This window comes from Typopeltis vanoorti, chromosome 17, assembly GCF_054136105.1.
Source record: "Typopeltis vanoorti isolate ZY-2024b chromosome 17, IOZ_Tvanoo_1.0, whole genome shotgun sequence".
Classification (NCBI taxonomy): domain Eukaryota; kingdom Metazoa; phylum Arthropoda; class Arachnida; order Uropygi; family Thelyphonidae; genus Typopeltis; species Typopeltis vanoorti.
The window spans coordinates 85,577,138-85,593,754 of record NC_143565.1 but is presented as its reverse complement, the minus strand read 5'-3'; the positions used below and the strand labels follow the sequence as shown (position 1 = coordinate 85,593,754).

Sequence of the window (16,617 nt, the reverse complement as noted above, 5' to 3'; positions counted from 1 at the left end):
TAATTAAGGATTTTGAAATAGTATTAATTATTTCTTGTTTTTGTGCGAAATATGGATGTACATTACTAAATTTTACATTCCAGTTCATGAATTATTTCAGGTTGCACTATTATGTTATGTCCACCGAGGAGAAGGATCAAAAGATTTGTATAAGACTGTAATAGGAGCAAGAGTTATTAGTGATCTCTGGAAACATTTAACCCATAAGACTGATATTAAACAGCATAGAGTAAGCATGCTACATAAAGATTTTCACTCCTATTGATTGCAAGTGTGAATTCTTTAAATGTTATCACAATTATTTAGTTAAAATAAAAAATAGACAAAATATACAGTTGGCCCTTGAATGTGGGTTTCAATTGTATGGATTCACTTATATGTGGATTTTTTTGAATAAATATATGGAAAATTTTTTGGAGATTTTACAACAATATGAAAAAACTCGCAGACGAACCGTATAGCCTAGAAATACCGAAAAAATTAAGAAAAAGTTAGGTATGTCATGAATGCATAAAATATATGTAGATGCTAGTCTAGTTTCTCATTTACTACCATAAAATATACACATCTATTATAAAAAGTTAAAATTTATCAAAACTTACGCATACAAACATTTAGTCTGTACATGGCCATTTGCAGTCAACAGGAATGTAAACAAACATAAAGATGCAATGTTAAATCATAACTGCATAAATTAACTATTATTAATTAGTTTAATTAATCAGCATAAAATAAAAATTTTATTACCTGTAAATAAATAAATATGAATAATTTCTTTTTCATGTTATCTTTTCATTTTTGATGTCTAGTGTTAGTAATACGTATGAAATCTACAGTGTTTTTACATCATATAAGACAATATTGATGTAGGTACTGACAGACAGACAGACAATTCATTTTGTAAACAGGCAATATCAACTTACAGTATCGATAAATACCGTACTGTAAATGTAATTTCTCTTCCTTATTATTTTCTTAATAACATCTTCTTTTTGCTAGCTTACTTTATTTTAAGAATACAGTATATAAATACATATAGCATACAAAATATATGTTAATCGACTGTTTGTTATCGGTAAGGCTTCCGGTCAGCAGTAGGCTGTTAGTAGTTTGGGAAGTCAAATGTTATACATGGACTTTTGAACAACACAAGGGTTCGGCACCCTAACATCCCCCCGTGTTGTTCAAGGGTCAACTGCATAGCGATCAAGAAAGTTAAAATAAGTTGGAAGTTTTTTCCCACTTGGATAAAGGACTATAATAAATTTATTTTAGTCCTTTATCCAAATGTTAGCAAACAAAGTTTGCGCCTGAAGTCCTGAAGATACTTCAGGTGCAAACTTTGTTTGCTAACACTTGGATAAAGGATTAAAATAAATTTATTATAGTCTAACCAAGTGGAGGAAAAAAAACTTTCAACATCTTTCTCTAAATCCAGAGTAATTTAATAATAAGGTGGCATACCTTTTGGCAACTCCTATAGGTAAATATGACTTCTCCATTGCTTCTGCCTTAGTATCACCACTTCTGGGTCTGGCTCCCACTGATGAGACCTCAATAAAGGTCGAAACTGGTCTGGATAGTGGCCCTTCCCTTAATGCATAGCATTATACATGTCCGCAAGGAGATGTGCTTTGCATTATGGGAGATATTAAGACAAGGAGTGATGAGAACTTGGTCCACCTTTACCACAAGTTGCCTCAGTCCTGAAGATACTTCAGGCGCAAACTTTGTTTACTAACACTTGGATAAAGGATTCAAATAAATTTATTAAAGTTAAAATAAGGTTGTTTAAAATTAACTGTTCACTGCCTATTGCTTATTTCTTTAATATTCATTTGACTTTTAATTTTGTCTTGAGTAAAACTTTGAAAATCAGTTTAGGCAAAAAAAAAAAAAGCATATAATTAATGTACATACTGTAATTTGTCTTATTTTAATTTCCAGATAATCAAAATGTATATTATATAATTTCAGTTTAATTGTAAGTAAATGATTGTAAATAAATGAAAAACTAGATTAAATAAAAGTACAGTATTATTATAAGGAATATTTTTTTAATACTATTTAAAAGTACAGTACTATTTTATAGGTGTACACAGCCCTTTTATAGATATATATATATATATCAACCCTGCACACAAGAATTCTCAAGACCTAGGATATGACAGGACTGTGTGTGGGCATTTGATTAAAGAGAGAGCAAGAAGAGAAGCAAATCTGTTAATATGTTTCTCGATGAGTTGATGGTTGTGTTACATCGTTGTTTTTCTATGTTTTCACTACTATTATTTCTCTTGTGTCTACTAAGAATATATCTAAACTAATTCTCTGGGGCCCGTTCCCCTTTTTGGACTCTGACGATATTTGTTTGTTTCAGCTGTGCCAGTCAGAGCCTGAGGACAGAAATTTCTTGTCCTAAGAAAGTTTCCCAGAATTTAAGTGTTACCTAACCTTGTTAAAGGAATTAAGTAGCTTTAGACATCTCAGCATACAGTCATGGCCAAATTACTCTTAACTCCCCTTATATTCCCCTTATTCACAGGTCTGTAATTTTATGAGTGGTAAAATCAGTCTCATGCTCAGACAAAACTCAAGCTTACGTAAAAAACATGTTTATTAAATGGCTAAAGAGATTACAGTTAAGTTTAACATGTCAAAGACAAATCATTGAAATCATTACTAACTCACTAGTTAAGCAAATAAGAATTATTCAAACTGACAAGTATACTATTCACATTCCATGGATGAATTAGGTTCACACATAGCACACAAAAGATAAGATCAATTTCTAAACTAAACTTTCTGTCATTTTGACCCCTTTACATTAAATTAGGAACTGCACAATCTTAAGTTCTCAGACTACCAGTCCAACACGGTCACTGAGTACAAAGTTACTTTAAAGTTCTTTTTCTTCCTAGTCAGAATCTTGTTCCTTCTTTTCTCTAAAGTTAATTATTATATAGGTAAAAAAAGTTTCGGTACTTTACCACCTTGACGTGAAGATGTCGTGGTTCTTTCGTCCATCCTTTTTGAGGGGATATCTTTCTGTTATGGCAGATTGCTGCCACGTGGACGTCACGTGTTCATTTCGAAATGGCCACTTTTCTTTGCTGGACACTCACTCATCTCATGGGTTGCTGTCGCTAGCTCGACCTTCATCAAAAGGAATCCTTAGCTGTCTCACATCGGCAAAAGCTTTACCAATGGCTCAGTTTGGAGAACTGCCATCATCTTGCGTTAGTCAGCAATGGGAAAAAGGTTGCAGCTCGCTGTCGTCAAGCTTCCTTCCAGTCAATAGCATCGCTGATCCACACGAGAAAACAGGAACAGAAAAAACAGGCAGTGCAAACACGCAGGAACTTGTATTTATCCTCTGTCACAGCGATTCGAATGTCACCACATTTGAATCTTATTCACGGCGCCTTCCTATTTGCTCTTACAAAGTGGTGTCATACCTCTCTCCTTGATGAGCACTCTTTTCGTAGAATGTGAGTTTCCATTTGTTTTCCACGAACGCCTCTGCCTCAGGGTTTATGTTATCGGTGGTGGCCAGCTAGCAACCTATGGACTTTTGTTAGCATTTAGATACACATTCTTGTATAGAGCACAATTTAACATTAATGTTTTAAACAATATATTTATGTTTAGACATACAATCTTTCTTCTATTTTTACTTCTTACAAAGGTAAAAATGTGACATGTTCTCATATAATATGCTTACTTTGCTAATAGTACAAGTAGTTTATTACTTATTATTGTGTTCTTGTTAAATCTTGAATGAATGATTCTTTTGTTGAAAGAGTCTTCATTCAAGATCTAATAGTTGTATCATTGTAAAAAATGGTATAGGGAAAACTCTTCCAAAGGACAGAGGTATATGGAATGAAGGAAAAGGATGAAAAGTTGGTTTGGTGATATTGTTGCATAGGGTTCTGTGAAGTGAAGACATATATCAGAAATATTTTGCTGGTATTTTTCCACATGAAATAAAAGATGGGTAGAATAATTTATTAACTACTCAACTAGATTCATGAAAATTCTTGTATTTCACATCATCAGGAAAAATAAGTGGATAAACTATCTTACTTGTTTCTTTCAGATGGGATAGTTTATGCAGAAACAGAGCAACTATGTGAAAGCGAATGGAAGGAGTCAGTGAGAGAGGAGTCATTTATCAAGTAAATAGCTCTATTCTTGATACAGTCGAGCATTCTAAGGGAAGGGGGTTGGTGTACTACCCCTAATGCGAGAACAGTATTCTACTGTTGGACAGGTTTGGAATTTATAAAGTATTAACAGTTAGTACTGAGTTTTTTGGACATTTGTTTATGTCAGGAAGGCTAGATCTGAAAGTCAATGCAAGAGGAGAAAACTGATCTTGGTTACTTTTCTTGGAATGTTATCAAAAGTGAGGGAGAGTGACAAAAATTCTTGAAGAAATTGTCATTTCTATAGTCACTTAGAGTTCACAGTCAGAGAGCAACAAGAAACATGTAACTACACGATTAAATCTTTGACTGGCAAACATGTCCAATTTGGGCTTCATTTTAGAAATTATGAACTTTATAAATAAATAAATGACTGTTATAAATAACTATTTTAATTTCCTTACGTTGCGACCTTCATATTAAGGTCATCATCTGGAGTATATACAAGGACAAGCTGAGTTACATTTCACACAGTATGTTAAAGAAACAATAATTTGATCAACGGTTATTCTACTGGCATGACCTCTAGTGAAAAAAAAAAAATACAGATAAAATTAAAAATTAATTAATTATTTAGAAACTACATCAAAGCTAAATTCTATTTAGGATAACATAAGAGAAACATTCTTTCATATAGATAGTTTTCTTACAGTAACAATGATGTCCTATTTTTAACATGACAATTGTTATATTAGATTTAAATTCTGGATTATCTTCAGTCCTGTTTATAGTTAATTGTTAGGGAGAAAGGTTCCATTGTTAGAATATGTGCCTTCCATATGCTTGGGATTTTTAGGCCATCATTATTGTTTAGATTGGGGTGGTTGATAAGAATCTCACAGGCTTCCTTAAATTTATGTTGATACCATGTTTTGGTGTGATGTAAACAACTGGTGTTTTTCCAGTCAATTCTATGTCAAGTGTTCAGGAGGGCATGATCAGAAAGGCCAGCTTCACCTTAGTTATTATATTTAATGTGTCGTTTATGTTCCTTTTGTCTGATAGAAATTGTGCGTCCTCTTTCTCCTATATATGGTAGATTACACGTGCAATAAATACGGTATACTTCAGGGTGGGCCAGCAGAGGGAGTGGGTCTTTGGATGAGTTGAGTAAGCTTTTTAATTTTGCAGGAGGTTTAAAGGTGACTTTGAGGTTGTATTTCTGTAGTATTCTGTTTATTTTATCTGATGTCCCTTTAATGTAGGAAATGGTTATAGTTTTATTGTAGTCTGGTTTATCTTTGTTTTTTATTAAGGTCTTGTAGAGAATTTTGACATTCATACAGAGGGCAGAGATGTCAAAACTGAGTAATAAATCATCTTTTTCTAATGTAATGTCTTTGATTATGTTTATGAAGTGTTGTGTGTTTCTGATATAGGAAGGGGAATGACCTACCAACTCTTTGAGTATTGCCGCTAATTTCTTGGCTAGGTGATAATTTGGGCTGTCTATAACCATGTAACACTAAAAGAAAGGATTGTGATAATTCATGGAGATTCGACCCACAAGCGATGCAATCTATTTAATAAGTTCAACATTCATATTTCTAGTTTGATCAATCGACTGGCATTTTTAAAACATTGTAGGGACAGCAATATCATTCCGAATTGCATCAAACTAAAGAGAAAATTTACCTCAACAAAGCGCAATGAATATACCACCGATGGAGAAAGCATTACTCAGAGAACAGATCCAGGCTACTAGAAAAAACTTGGCCATTACTCCTCAAAACCAGGTACAAAATTTAAAATCTGAACTTTCAAGTTACTTGAACGCAGATATTTTGGATAATCCTCGAAAAGATTGCGGAAAACACGGCAAACCATATCCTTCAAACTAAGAAAGAAAATCTCATATCCAAATTTCATAGACTAAAAAATTGACAAAATCAAAGGAATGTTTGAATTTCTCCACAGTGAACGTTAACAACCAACCAGAAGCAAGAAACAACAGGAGCCACCAATCACCTGCAGGTAACAGTAACGTAGTTAACCTATCCAACCTCGCCTTAAACAAAGATGAACTTTTGCTACTCAGCAAAGGTCTAAACTTTGTCGTAGCACCCAGATCGATGAACAAACTTTTATTTGTAATATTGAAAGAGGCTTAAGATTCATCCCAAATACCTTAGCAGATAAAATACGTTTAGAAATGGCCAACATTTTAAATATAAATTATAAGAAAACAATAACAAGCAACTTAACAAAACACCTAAAATCAAATCTGAACATCGTAATAACTAGAGTCGATAAAGGAAGTGCCACCATTATTCTAAACCGAGCCACATATTTAGAAAAAATGAAATTGCTAGTCTCAGACAATAGTACATACCAACCTGTTAACTATGACCCAACCAATAGAATAAAAAAAGAAAACAGAGAAACTACTTAAATCAATTACTAGATGGCTTGAAGATACAGTTAAAAAATTACTTCTGCACTATGCTCGTTCCCCAAGAATATATGGTCTACCAAAGATGCATAAACAAAACACACCACTCCGGCCGATAGGCAAAGGTATAGACAGCCCGAATTATCACCTAGCCAAGAAATTAGAGGCAACACTCAAAGGAGTTGGTAGGTCATTCCCCCTCCTATATCAGAAACACACAACACTTCATAACATAATCAAAGACATTACATTAGAAAAAGATGATATATTACTCAGTTTTGACGTCTCTGCCCTCTTTACGAATGTCCCAATCAATGACACAATCCTTCTTTTACAGAACAAATTCCCTCCAGATATCACGACGCTCTTTGCGCATGTATTACATTCTGGTTATTTTGTATGGCAAAACACTTTCTACCTACAAAAAGAAGGCACAGCCATGGGCTTGCCATTATCCCTCACCTACTGCTAACTTTTATATGGAACATTTTGAGCAACATGCTCTAGATTCCTTTCCGTTAAAACCCAAAGTCTGGCTTAGGTATGTTGACAATGTTTTCGCGATCTGATCCCATGGCCACCAGACACTTTCCTTAGCCTCCTAAACAAACAACATAAATGCATACAGTTCACAATTGAGATTGAAAGACAGAACACACTTCCATTTCTAGATCCACACTGTGTGAAATGTAACTCAACTTGTCCTTGTATATTTATATATACTCCAGATGATGACGTTAATATGAAGGTCGAAATGTCGGGAAATTAAAATAGCTATTTATAACACGGTTGTAAAGTCCATAATTTCTAAAATGAATGCTGATCACCATGTAACACTAAAAGAAAGGTGTCCAATTTAGGCCTCATCCAAAAGCCTAGTAAAATGAGAGATCTCTTTCTGATAATTCTGTTTTCTGGAATAGAGATGGTGTTATATCTGCTAGAATCAGCTTTTCCATATGTTTCATAAATACTCTTAGTATTGCTCTTAGTGCTGTTATGACAGTTGGAATTCTTGTTAGTCTTTTGTTCCAGATTTATTGAATTCAGTCTTCAGACATCTGTGTAGTCAGTTTTTCATGCACTTCTTTTTCAACTGAACTGTATACTGGTATTGCCACATCAGTAAACCACATGTTGTTGTTGTTGTTGTTCACCTACAGTGATGTCTGGCATATTGTATTCCAGATGTCTTGTAATTTTTTAGTCCTGTAATTTGTAAGTCCCATCATTCAATAATTTTCTGAATTGTGTTTTCTCAGTGGTGGTGAGTGGGTGGGTTGGTTGATTGATTAGGGATTTATTGGTGCAAGGACAGCAAAAGTCACACTGTGCCAAGCCAAAGTTTACAGCAGTAAACTTGCTTGGCATAAATTAGCATGTTATATACAAAAAGCAATTTATTTAAAAAAATTAAGTTAATTAAATCAGTCTCTACATATAACCAAAATCAAATGTGCTTGTATAAATTAATTCTTTTTAAAAAGTTAAAAACTTCATGCAATTTATCCGAGTCTAATAAAATCTGCCTGAGGGTATATGGCTCAGGCAGATTGGTAAAAAAATTCATTCCTTTCTCTGGTGAAGTGCTCTCACTTCACCAAAACATGATGAATGGCGAAATGCATGTTGCACTGTTCACACCCAGGTGGGTCATAAGCCCACCTGTGTGTGAACAGTAAATATGAATGTGCAAGACAACTTTGAACTATGCAGATCCTAGCAAGAACAACTTCCTGTCTTCTGTTTCTATATTTAATCTTATAAACTATCTGTAGTCTGTATATGGGACTGACAAACAGTATGGAGAAAAATTGTCAGTTCCATCTATAATTCTCATTTCCAATGTGGCTGGGAATCCAGCATAGCTGAATATCAAAATTACAGACATTCAATTTGTACAACAGTTGTAGAACCTCACAAACCACTGGATGTGCATTGCACACAAGTTGATGAGATGGTTTGTATAACCCAGTGAGTCTGTATAATTATACACTTTTGGTAGCAGGTTTTTTTTTTTTTTTTTTTTTTTTTATGCATAGGTGCAAGATAAATTGCATGCAACTCTGCTGTATAATCACTGAAATCAAGTGGGATGTATTGGATTAATAAAGTTAAGAAGTACATAGCACAAACACCAGAGGTCTCAGATTTTGAACCATTACTATAGAGGGGAAGAAAATCAAAGTGTTCTGTTCTGCATGCATTAAATAACTGCATATAGATGGATGATGAAGTGCAAGACAGTTGACACAGTGAGAGGTTGCAGAATAGAGTGTAAACCCAACATGGAGGAATGTTGTTATTTTTAGTGTAGATAATATTGTCAACATCCATTCCAATAGCTTCCATAATCTCTTTATTTTGCCATACATACCTAAAGGATGTATGGCAGTCTGACTTGTGTGTTATTGAGCCTCCCAATGTCGAGAAAAGACTAGTCCATGTGGGATTCTCTGGAAGAGACTTTATTTTTAAGGCATAGTTCAAGAGACAACTGTTTCCATCTAAGTCAAGGGTTGGCGAACCAGGGTAAATTACCCCAAGTGGGTTAAAAATGAAATTCTTGGGAGTAATGAGGACTCAATAGACATAAATAACATTATATAAAAAGCGTGTTCCTTGTTACGACAGAAATTTTTCTTCTGGCAACACTGTATCTGGCCAATGTAATGTACATGTTTAGGAGACGTCACGCCATGTTGAACTCCAAACAATTTGGTTGCTAAGGCGTTGTCAAGTGGCTAAACAGATATTATTTGTCAGTTGTCTATTACCTGCCTTAACCTTATTTTTTGACATGTGTAAGATAAATTGCATGCAATTTATCTTGCACCTATGCATATCAAAAAAAAAAAAAAAAAACCCTGCTACCAAAAGTGTATAATTATACAGACTCACTGGGTTATATAAACCATCTTATCAACTTGTGTGCAATACACATCCAGTGGTTTGTGAGGTTCTACAACTGTTGTACAAATTGAATGTCTGTAATTTTGATATTCAGCTATGCTGGATTCCCAGCCACATTGGAAATGAGAATATAGATGGAACTGACAATTTTTCTCCATACTGTTTGTCAGTCCCATATACAGACTACAGACAGTTTATAAGATTAAATATAGAAACAGAAGACAGGAAGTTGTTCTTGCTAGGATCTGCATGGTTCAAAGTTGTCTTACACATTCATATTTACTGTTCACACCCAGGTGGGCTTATGACCCACCTGGGTGTGAACAGTGCAACATGCATTTCGCCATTCATCATGTTTTGGTGAAGTGAGAGCACTTCACCAGAGAAAGGAATGAATTTTTTTACTAATCTGCCTGAGCCATACACCCTCAGGCAGATTTTATTAGACTCGGATAAATTGCATGAAGTTTTTAACTTTTTAAAAAGAATTAATTTATACAAGCACATTTGATTTTGGTTATATGTAGAGTGATTTAATTAACTTAATTTTTAAGTAGTTATTTAATTTCCTTTATTTACCATATTTTAGTTTTATGTTAGTTCGATAATTTGATTAATATATTTTCTCCTTGCTCGATTAATTTTTGATAGTCAATGAAATAATTAAATACTGCCTTCATCTTGAGGACATGTCTTAGTGCCACATTTACCAATTAAATTATTGTAAATTTAAATGAACTTTAAAAAAACTTAAATTCAATCACTGTCTGTCTTTTTTACCCTTCAGATGACATCAACTAGAAATAGAATATACCAGGAAGAGTTCCTCAATTATGGGTTTACACAAATAGAAGACAAAGGAATAATGAAACCACAGTGTGTTGTCTGTTTGAAAGTACTGACTGCAGAATCTTTCAAAAAGAGTCAATTGAAGAAACACTTGGATAATTTGCACCCACATCTGTCTTCCAAACCGTGGGAATACTTTGTAAATTTGAACATGTCTGTCAAAAGACAAAGACTGGACAGCAACTTGAGAGGTACATTTGATCAACGTTCAGCATCAAGGGCTGGGTTTGAAGTGGCCTGGTTGATTGCCCGAAACAAGAAACCATATACTGTTGGTGAGGAATTGGTTAAACCAGCAGCTTTGAAAATGGCAGAGATTATGTATGGTCAGAAAGAAGCCATGAAACTAAATTCAGTGCCCTTGTCTGCAAAAGTTGTGAAAGAAAGAATTTCTATTTTAGCAGAAAATGTGAGGGAACAAGTTATTTCTTCAATAAAAGAGAGTAAATGCTTTGCTATTCAGATTGATGAAGCTGCAGATGTCAGTAGTAATTCGCAGAGCTGGCGCTAGTCTTGCCACCTGCATGCAATTTCTATCTAAGCGCCTCTGTAATGATCCGGGCATGTGTGGTTCTTTACGATAATAAAAATTTAAATTATTTGAAATTTCTTAAATAAATTTTGACAGAACAGCCACACGTTGGTTCGCTAAATGTGATGAACTGGGAGTATTGACTAGGCAGGATAATCATTAAAAACTCGAATATTCAAAAAATTCTCAAAAGCTAAAGCAAATTTTGATAAAGCCACTTCACTTTAATCATTGAATATAATGATACAGGGATTATATATAGCCTTCTCACCGACCCGAATCACTAAAAAAATTAAAATGAATTTTAAAGTTAAAATTTATTTGAACTAAAGTTTAAAAAATTCTTGCATTTTACAAGTTAGTTACTAAATTCTTAGTAACTTGTAACAATTTTTTAATTTTTATAAGTGGAACTCTCTTTTAGGAAAATAAAAGAAACTCAAGATAGATGAGAAAATAAGAAAAGAATTCAGAAATAATTGGAACATTTAATATAAGTATTCAAAAAAAACATCTTTACAGAATAACAGAAAATAAATTAAATTAAATTACATAAATATACTTGAAATTTTTTAAGTTAAAATTTTAGGGTTTTTGATTTCATATTCACAAAATTAGAAATAATAGTCTTAAAGTCTAATTCCGCACATATGTCATTTTCAATAGCTATTAATGCCAAACTAACAAGCATTTTTTGTGACATACTTGTTCTTAAGTAGTTTTAATCAATTTCAACTTGGAAAAGGAACGTTCACCACTCGCTACACTAACAGGTAAAGTTAATAGTATTCTTAAAGCAATTGAAAAGTTAGGGAAAGATAAATTATTGGACACGATAAAATTAAGAATATCTAAAGGCTTTTGAATATATAAATTATCCTTCCAAAAAATATCCCAGAGAGCACATAACTCGTCATATAGTTCTATTGCATTTACGTCTTTATTGTCGCTGTCTTTCAAGAGAATCTCTAAATCGTCACAATTTTTTCGTTAATCTTCATTATTAATTTGTAGTAAACTATACAAGAAATTGAAATTATCATAATATGTTTTTAGTTGTTCAAAATTCTATTAACAAACGCATTGCAAAGTCTAGAAGTGTATAAAACACATTCACTCTAAATTTATCTTCTGGCAATTGTGGCGTTTCGTCATGATGGTCGTAGTCAAATTGCCGTGTTTTCTTTCGTCGTCGAACTTCCGTACTAATTTTAAATTGTTCTCCATTCACCTCTTCACTCAGTTCTTTTGCCGTTTTTAAAATTTGTATCTGATCGATACTCTTGTAAGAATATTTTTAAGTTTTCGATAGATTCTAAAACAAGCGTAATGTTCATATTTTTGTCTTGAAGCATTTTATTCATAGGATTTATCTGTTAAGTAAATCATTCCAAGTTATAAGAGAGCAAATAAATTTGTAGTCCTTTATTTTAGCACATAATGTTTGTGCTTCATGCTGAGTTTCTTTATTAAAATTTTCATTATTTAAAATTTCAAATGGTGCATCATAAATTTCTCCTAATTGATATCATAGAGGGCAGATTGCATTAATTTTACTTTCCCATCGCGTTTCTGATGGCTGTTTCAATGTTAAATTTTTTACGAACTTTAAAAGGATTGCCCAAAGTTTGTAAGAGAATGAAAAGAAATTGTATATTTCTTGAATAATTGCAAAGAAACTAATTGTATCTGCATTCACTTTGGCTGCATCATTAATGATTAAATTTAGAGTATGAGCAGCACATGGCACATAAAAAGCTCAAGGATTTTTGTTCAAAAGCAAATTTTGGAGCCCATATTTTTTCCCTTTCATATTTGCCCCATTGTCATACCCTTGACCTCGCATGTCTTCAATGGGAATGTTCCATTTTTCCAGTTGTTCCATTATTGTTACACATAAACCACGTCCTGTGGAATCTGATATATCTGCAAAACCTAAAACGTTTTCCCTGATTTTGACAATTTCATTGTCACAGGAAACAAAGTGAATAATAATGGTGATTTGTTCTGTTTTGCTTGCATCAGGTGTACAGTCTAAAATTATGGAATAGTATTTAGATTTTCGAATTGATAATAAAATTGTATCCCTGATTGCGTTACCTAAAGTTCCAATATTTCATTTTGACTGTCTTTACTTAACGACAGTCAAAATGAAACTTTATGTTGTAGGGCCCTTTCAACATGATTTTCCATAACGGGATCAAACTTTGCAAACAGTTTGACTAATTTTTAAAAATTTATCCGTTATTCCTTTCATATAAGTTATCAGATGATCTGTGAAAAGCTAAATTTTGGCTACCAACGAATTTTATAATTTCAATCAAGAGTTCTAAAATGCTCGTCCAATGTTTCTTTTCCATTTCATACATGCTTTGAGTCTGGCAATCAATAGTAGTTTTGTTTTTTAAATTTTTATCAAGTTCCTTCCATTTTAAGAAAATTTTCATATGAGTTAAACTAGTCTCATGTCTATGCAAAGTTGTACTTACATTTCTCCATTTGTTATAACCTTCTACAAGACTACTTGATTCAGTAGGTGCGAAAAGTTTGCAACAAAAGCAAAAAACAGAATTTAAAGTTTCGGAATAAATGAGCCATGTTTATGTTCACAGCTCCCCGTTTTCCATTTTTCTATTATAATATGCTTTGCCAAATTTACCACCATATATATCTTTGGGATATATTATACCTTTCTTTTGAATAGACCCCATTTCAATTAAAACAACTGATAATATTTCATCAATATTTCCCCATTCACCTGGATCTTCTACATTTACAGAGACTAAGAATGTGTTAGTTTCGTGGTCAACTACAACTAAATCTTCTCCTAACTTTTTCACTTAAATCATGCATCTTGTTCAATAGTTGCAATAGTATCATGCAAATTGGATGATGTGCACGGTTCTTCAACTCTGATTTCTGATGTATCAAGTTGGTTACAATCTGCATCAGCATATTTTAAAACATTTATTAAGAGACCCAGTTTGTTTCTTAATATCATCTTTCGCAGCATGATGCTTACGATTTTTTGCACCGGATAACTTTTTTTAATTTTTGATACCATTTCTATTTTATACCCACAAGAAATTATTACACAACACGACACTGAGACGAAATAATAGTCTGCACTGCGTTACTGTCAGTAGCCTACTGAGATGCTACCATATGACTGGTTAACTAGCAACAAATGTTTTGTGCAAAAATTTGTTTCTGCACATAAAAACCGTCCACCGTTTCACTTTAGATAGACTGCAGTAGACACAACATTCTGCAGGCAAGCATTTAGCTCTCGCTACAAAATTGTAAACAGCCGGCTGATCAAAGAGGCAGCAATATACAATTTTTTAAAATTTTTATTCGGTGTATCCGGCCTTGTTTATTTTAATATTGATCATTCTAAGAATTTTTTGTTTTTATGATAAAAATTTTGTTTCTTAAAAATGAACTTATGAACCGTGCCCTGCCTGCGGCACCCCCTTCGTAGCAGCGCCTGCATGCCTGCTTCCGCCAGCCCTGGTAATTCGCATCTGATGGTGTATGTTCGCTACTAAGGTTTACATGCAATTGAAGAGGAATTGTTGTTTTGTTCTCCTCTCGAGTTGCGATCTCGTGGAATTGATGTCTTCAATAAAGTTAATGAATACTTTAATAACGTTGATTTAAAGTGGGAAGACTGTATTGCTGTGTCTGTTGATGGAGCTTGGGTAATGTAAGTGGTTTTTCGGCTTTGGCGAGAGAGAATAATCCAAAAATTGAAGTTAACCACTGTATGAATGCCAGTCACTGCTTGTGAAACATATGGAACCTGCACTGGAAGCCGTCATGCATGATGTATCAAGGTTGTCAATGTTGTCGAAGGACATGAATTATGTAAAGATGGTGAGGCTGAACTATTTCGTGAATTATGTAAAGATGGTGAGGCTGAATATACAGACCTACTTTATCATACAGAAGTGAGGTGGCTCTCACGTGGAAATGTTCTGAATCGGGTGTGGGCTCTCAAAACTGAACTTGAAATTTTTATGGTTGATCAAAAGCATGTTCTTGCAGATAAGTTTACAAACTCCTCGTGGGTTGCACATCTCGCATATTCAGCAGATATTTTTGAGTATGTGAATGCATTGAACAAAGAATTGCAAGGAAAAAACATCAATATAATTTCAGCGAGAGAAAAGATTTCAGTGTTTGGATCAAAGCTTTTATATTGGAGACAGAAAGCAGAACAAAAAAACAAGATAGCTGCCTTTTCAGAGTTAGTTTTGTTTTTGGAAGATTGTGGAAATATTACTTTTGACGACATCAAGGATACAGTTATAAGGCATCTTACCAAACTCAAAGAGCAGTTCTCTGATTACTTTCCAGATCTTGATTCACATACTGTCAGTTGAGCTGTAGATCCCTTTAAATGTGAAATTGCTGATGTACCAGAAGAGCCTCAAGGGTTGGCAGAGGCACTTCTTGAACTTTGATCCATTAATGAAGCACGTATTGAATTTGAAAACAAAGCAGATCTGTCGTATTTTTGGATGTCGATAGCTGCAAAGGCTTTCAAAATTGCACATGAGGAGGCAGTCAAAAAGTTGCTGCCTTTTGCAACAACCTACCTTTGCGAACAAGGATTTTCCACTCTAATGAACATGAAAACAAAGCAGAAAAATCGATTGGACTCTGGAGACAGTATCCAAATTGCTCTGACATCGAAATGCCCCAATTTTGATGTTATTGTATCAAAAATGAAACAACATCATTTCTCCAAAACCTAAAGTGAAAAAGTTTTCAAAGAAATCCTTTTGTTTCATAATGAGGATATTAATCTATTTTATCACATTTATTTTATACTTTATAATTGTATTCTCCGTATAAATAGATTCAATAAACCTTTTGAATTTAAATAATCTATGATTTTCTCCCTTTCAAATCAAGGGGGGTAACGTCAGCGTAAATAAATATATTTTAGGGTAATAGGTAAAAAAGTTCCGCGACCCCTGATCTAAGTGATAGAGCTGGTTCATTTGCTTCACCATAAAGACTTTGAGTGGACAATGTGCAAAAGACACTAATAACTATCCATAGCTACTGGTATCTTTTGCATATCGTGCAATGGTTGGATCTTGCCTTGATAATGGATGGGATTAAATCATCACAGATTATTCTGCCTTGCAAGATCACATACTTGAGACCCATAATCCAGCTTTGAATGTATAAGCACATGATATAAATGAAGCAATGAAGATTGATCTATGCCCCATTCAGTAGAAGATAGAGTGTGAAAGAAATTCAATGTTCTCTTGAACTTTGCTCTTATTGATGGTGCAAGAAAGTAAGCTTTTTTTTTTTGTCAATGTTAAGTTCCAAGAACTTACCTTCTGTTGAATATTGGAATAGCACTGTGTCCTATTCTTAACTCAGGATTTGGATGAAGAGTGCATTTTTTGGCAGAAGCATACATAGACACTTTTTTCTGCTGAAAACTTGAACCCATTACTAAGAGTCCTTAGAGAGACGCGATCAATTGCTTGTTGAGGTTGTCTTTCGGTTACCCTCATGTTATGAGAGTGACAGTAAATTGTGAAATAAATCATCAACATATAGAGCATTGCTTACAGTGGGAGGAAGCTGTTCAGTGATTGAATTAACTTGGATAGCAAAAAGTGTCACACTTAAAGACAGCCTTTGGCAACCGTTTTCTTGATGATATGGCTGAGATAGCATACTTTCCA

General features: G+C 33.8%; 1 protein-coding gene across 2 annotated transcripts in view; it reads left to right on the top strand.

Annotated features, from left to right (window-relative positions):
• LOC150097592 (uncharacterized) overlaps positions 1-16,617 on the top strand; it is a 62,957-nt gene that overhangs the window by 27,571 nt on the left and 18,769 nt on the right. For both annotated transcript variants that reach the window (XM_090407510.1, XM_090407511.1), the window contains exon 3: positions 101-229. In XM_090407510.1, the coding sequence (XP_090263636.1) occupies positions 101-229 (129 nt within the window). The remainder of the gene's footprint in view (positions 1-100; positions 230-16,617) is intronic.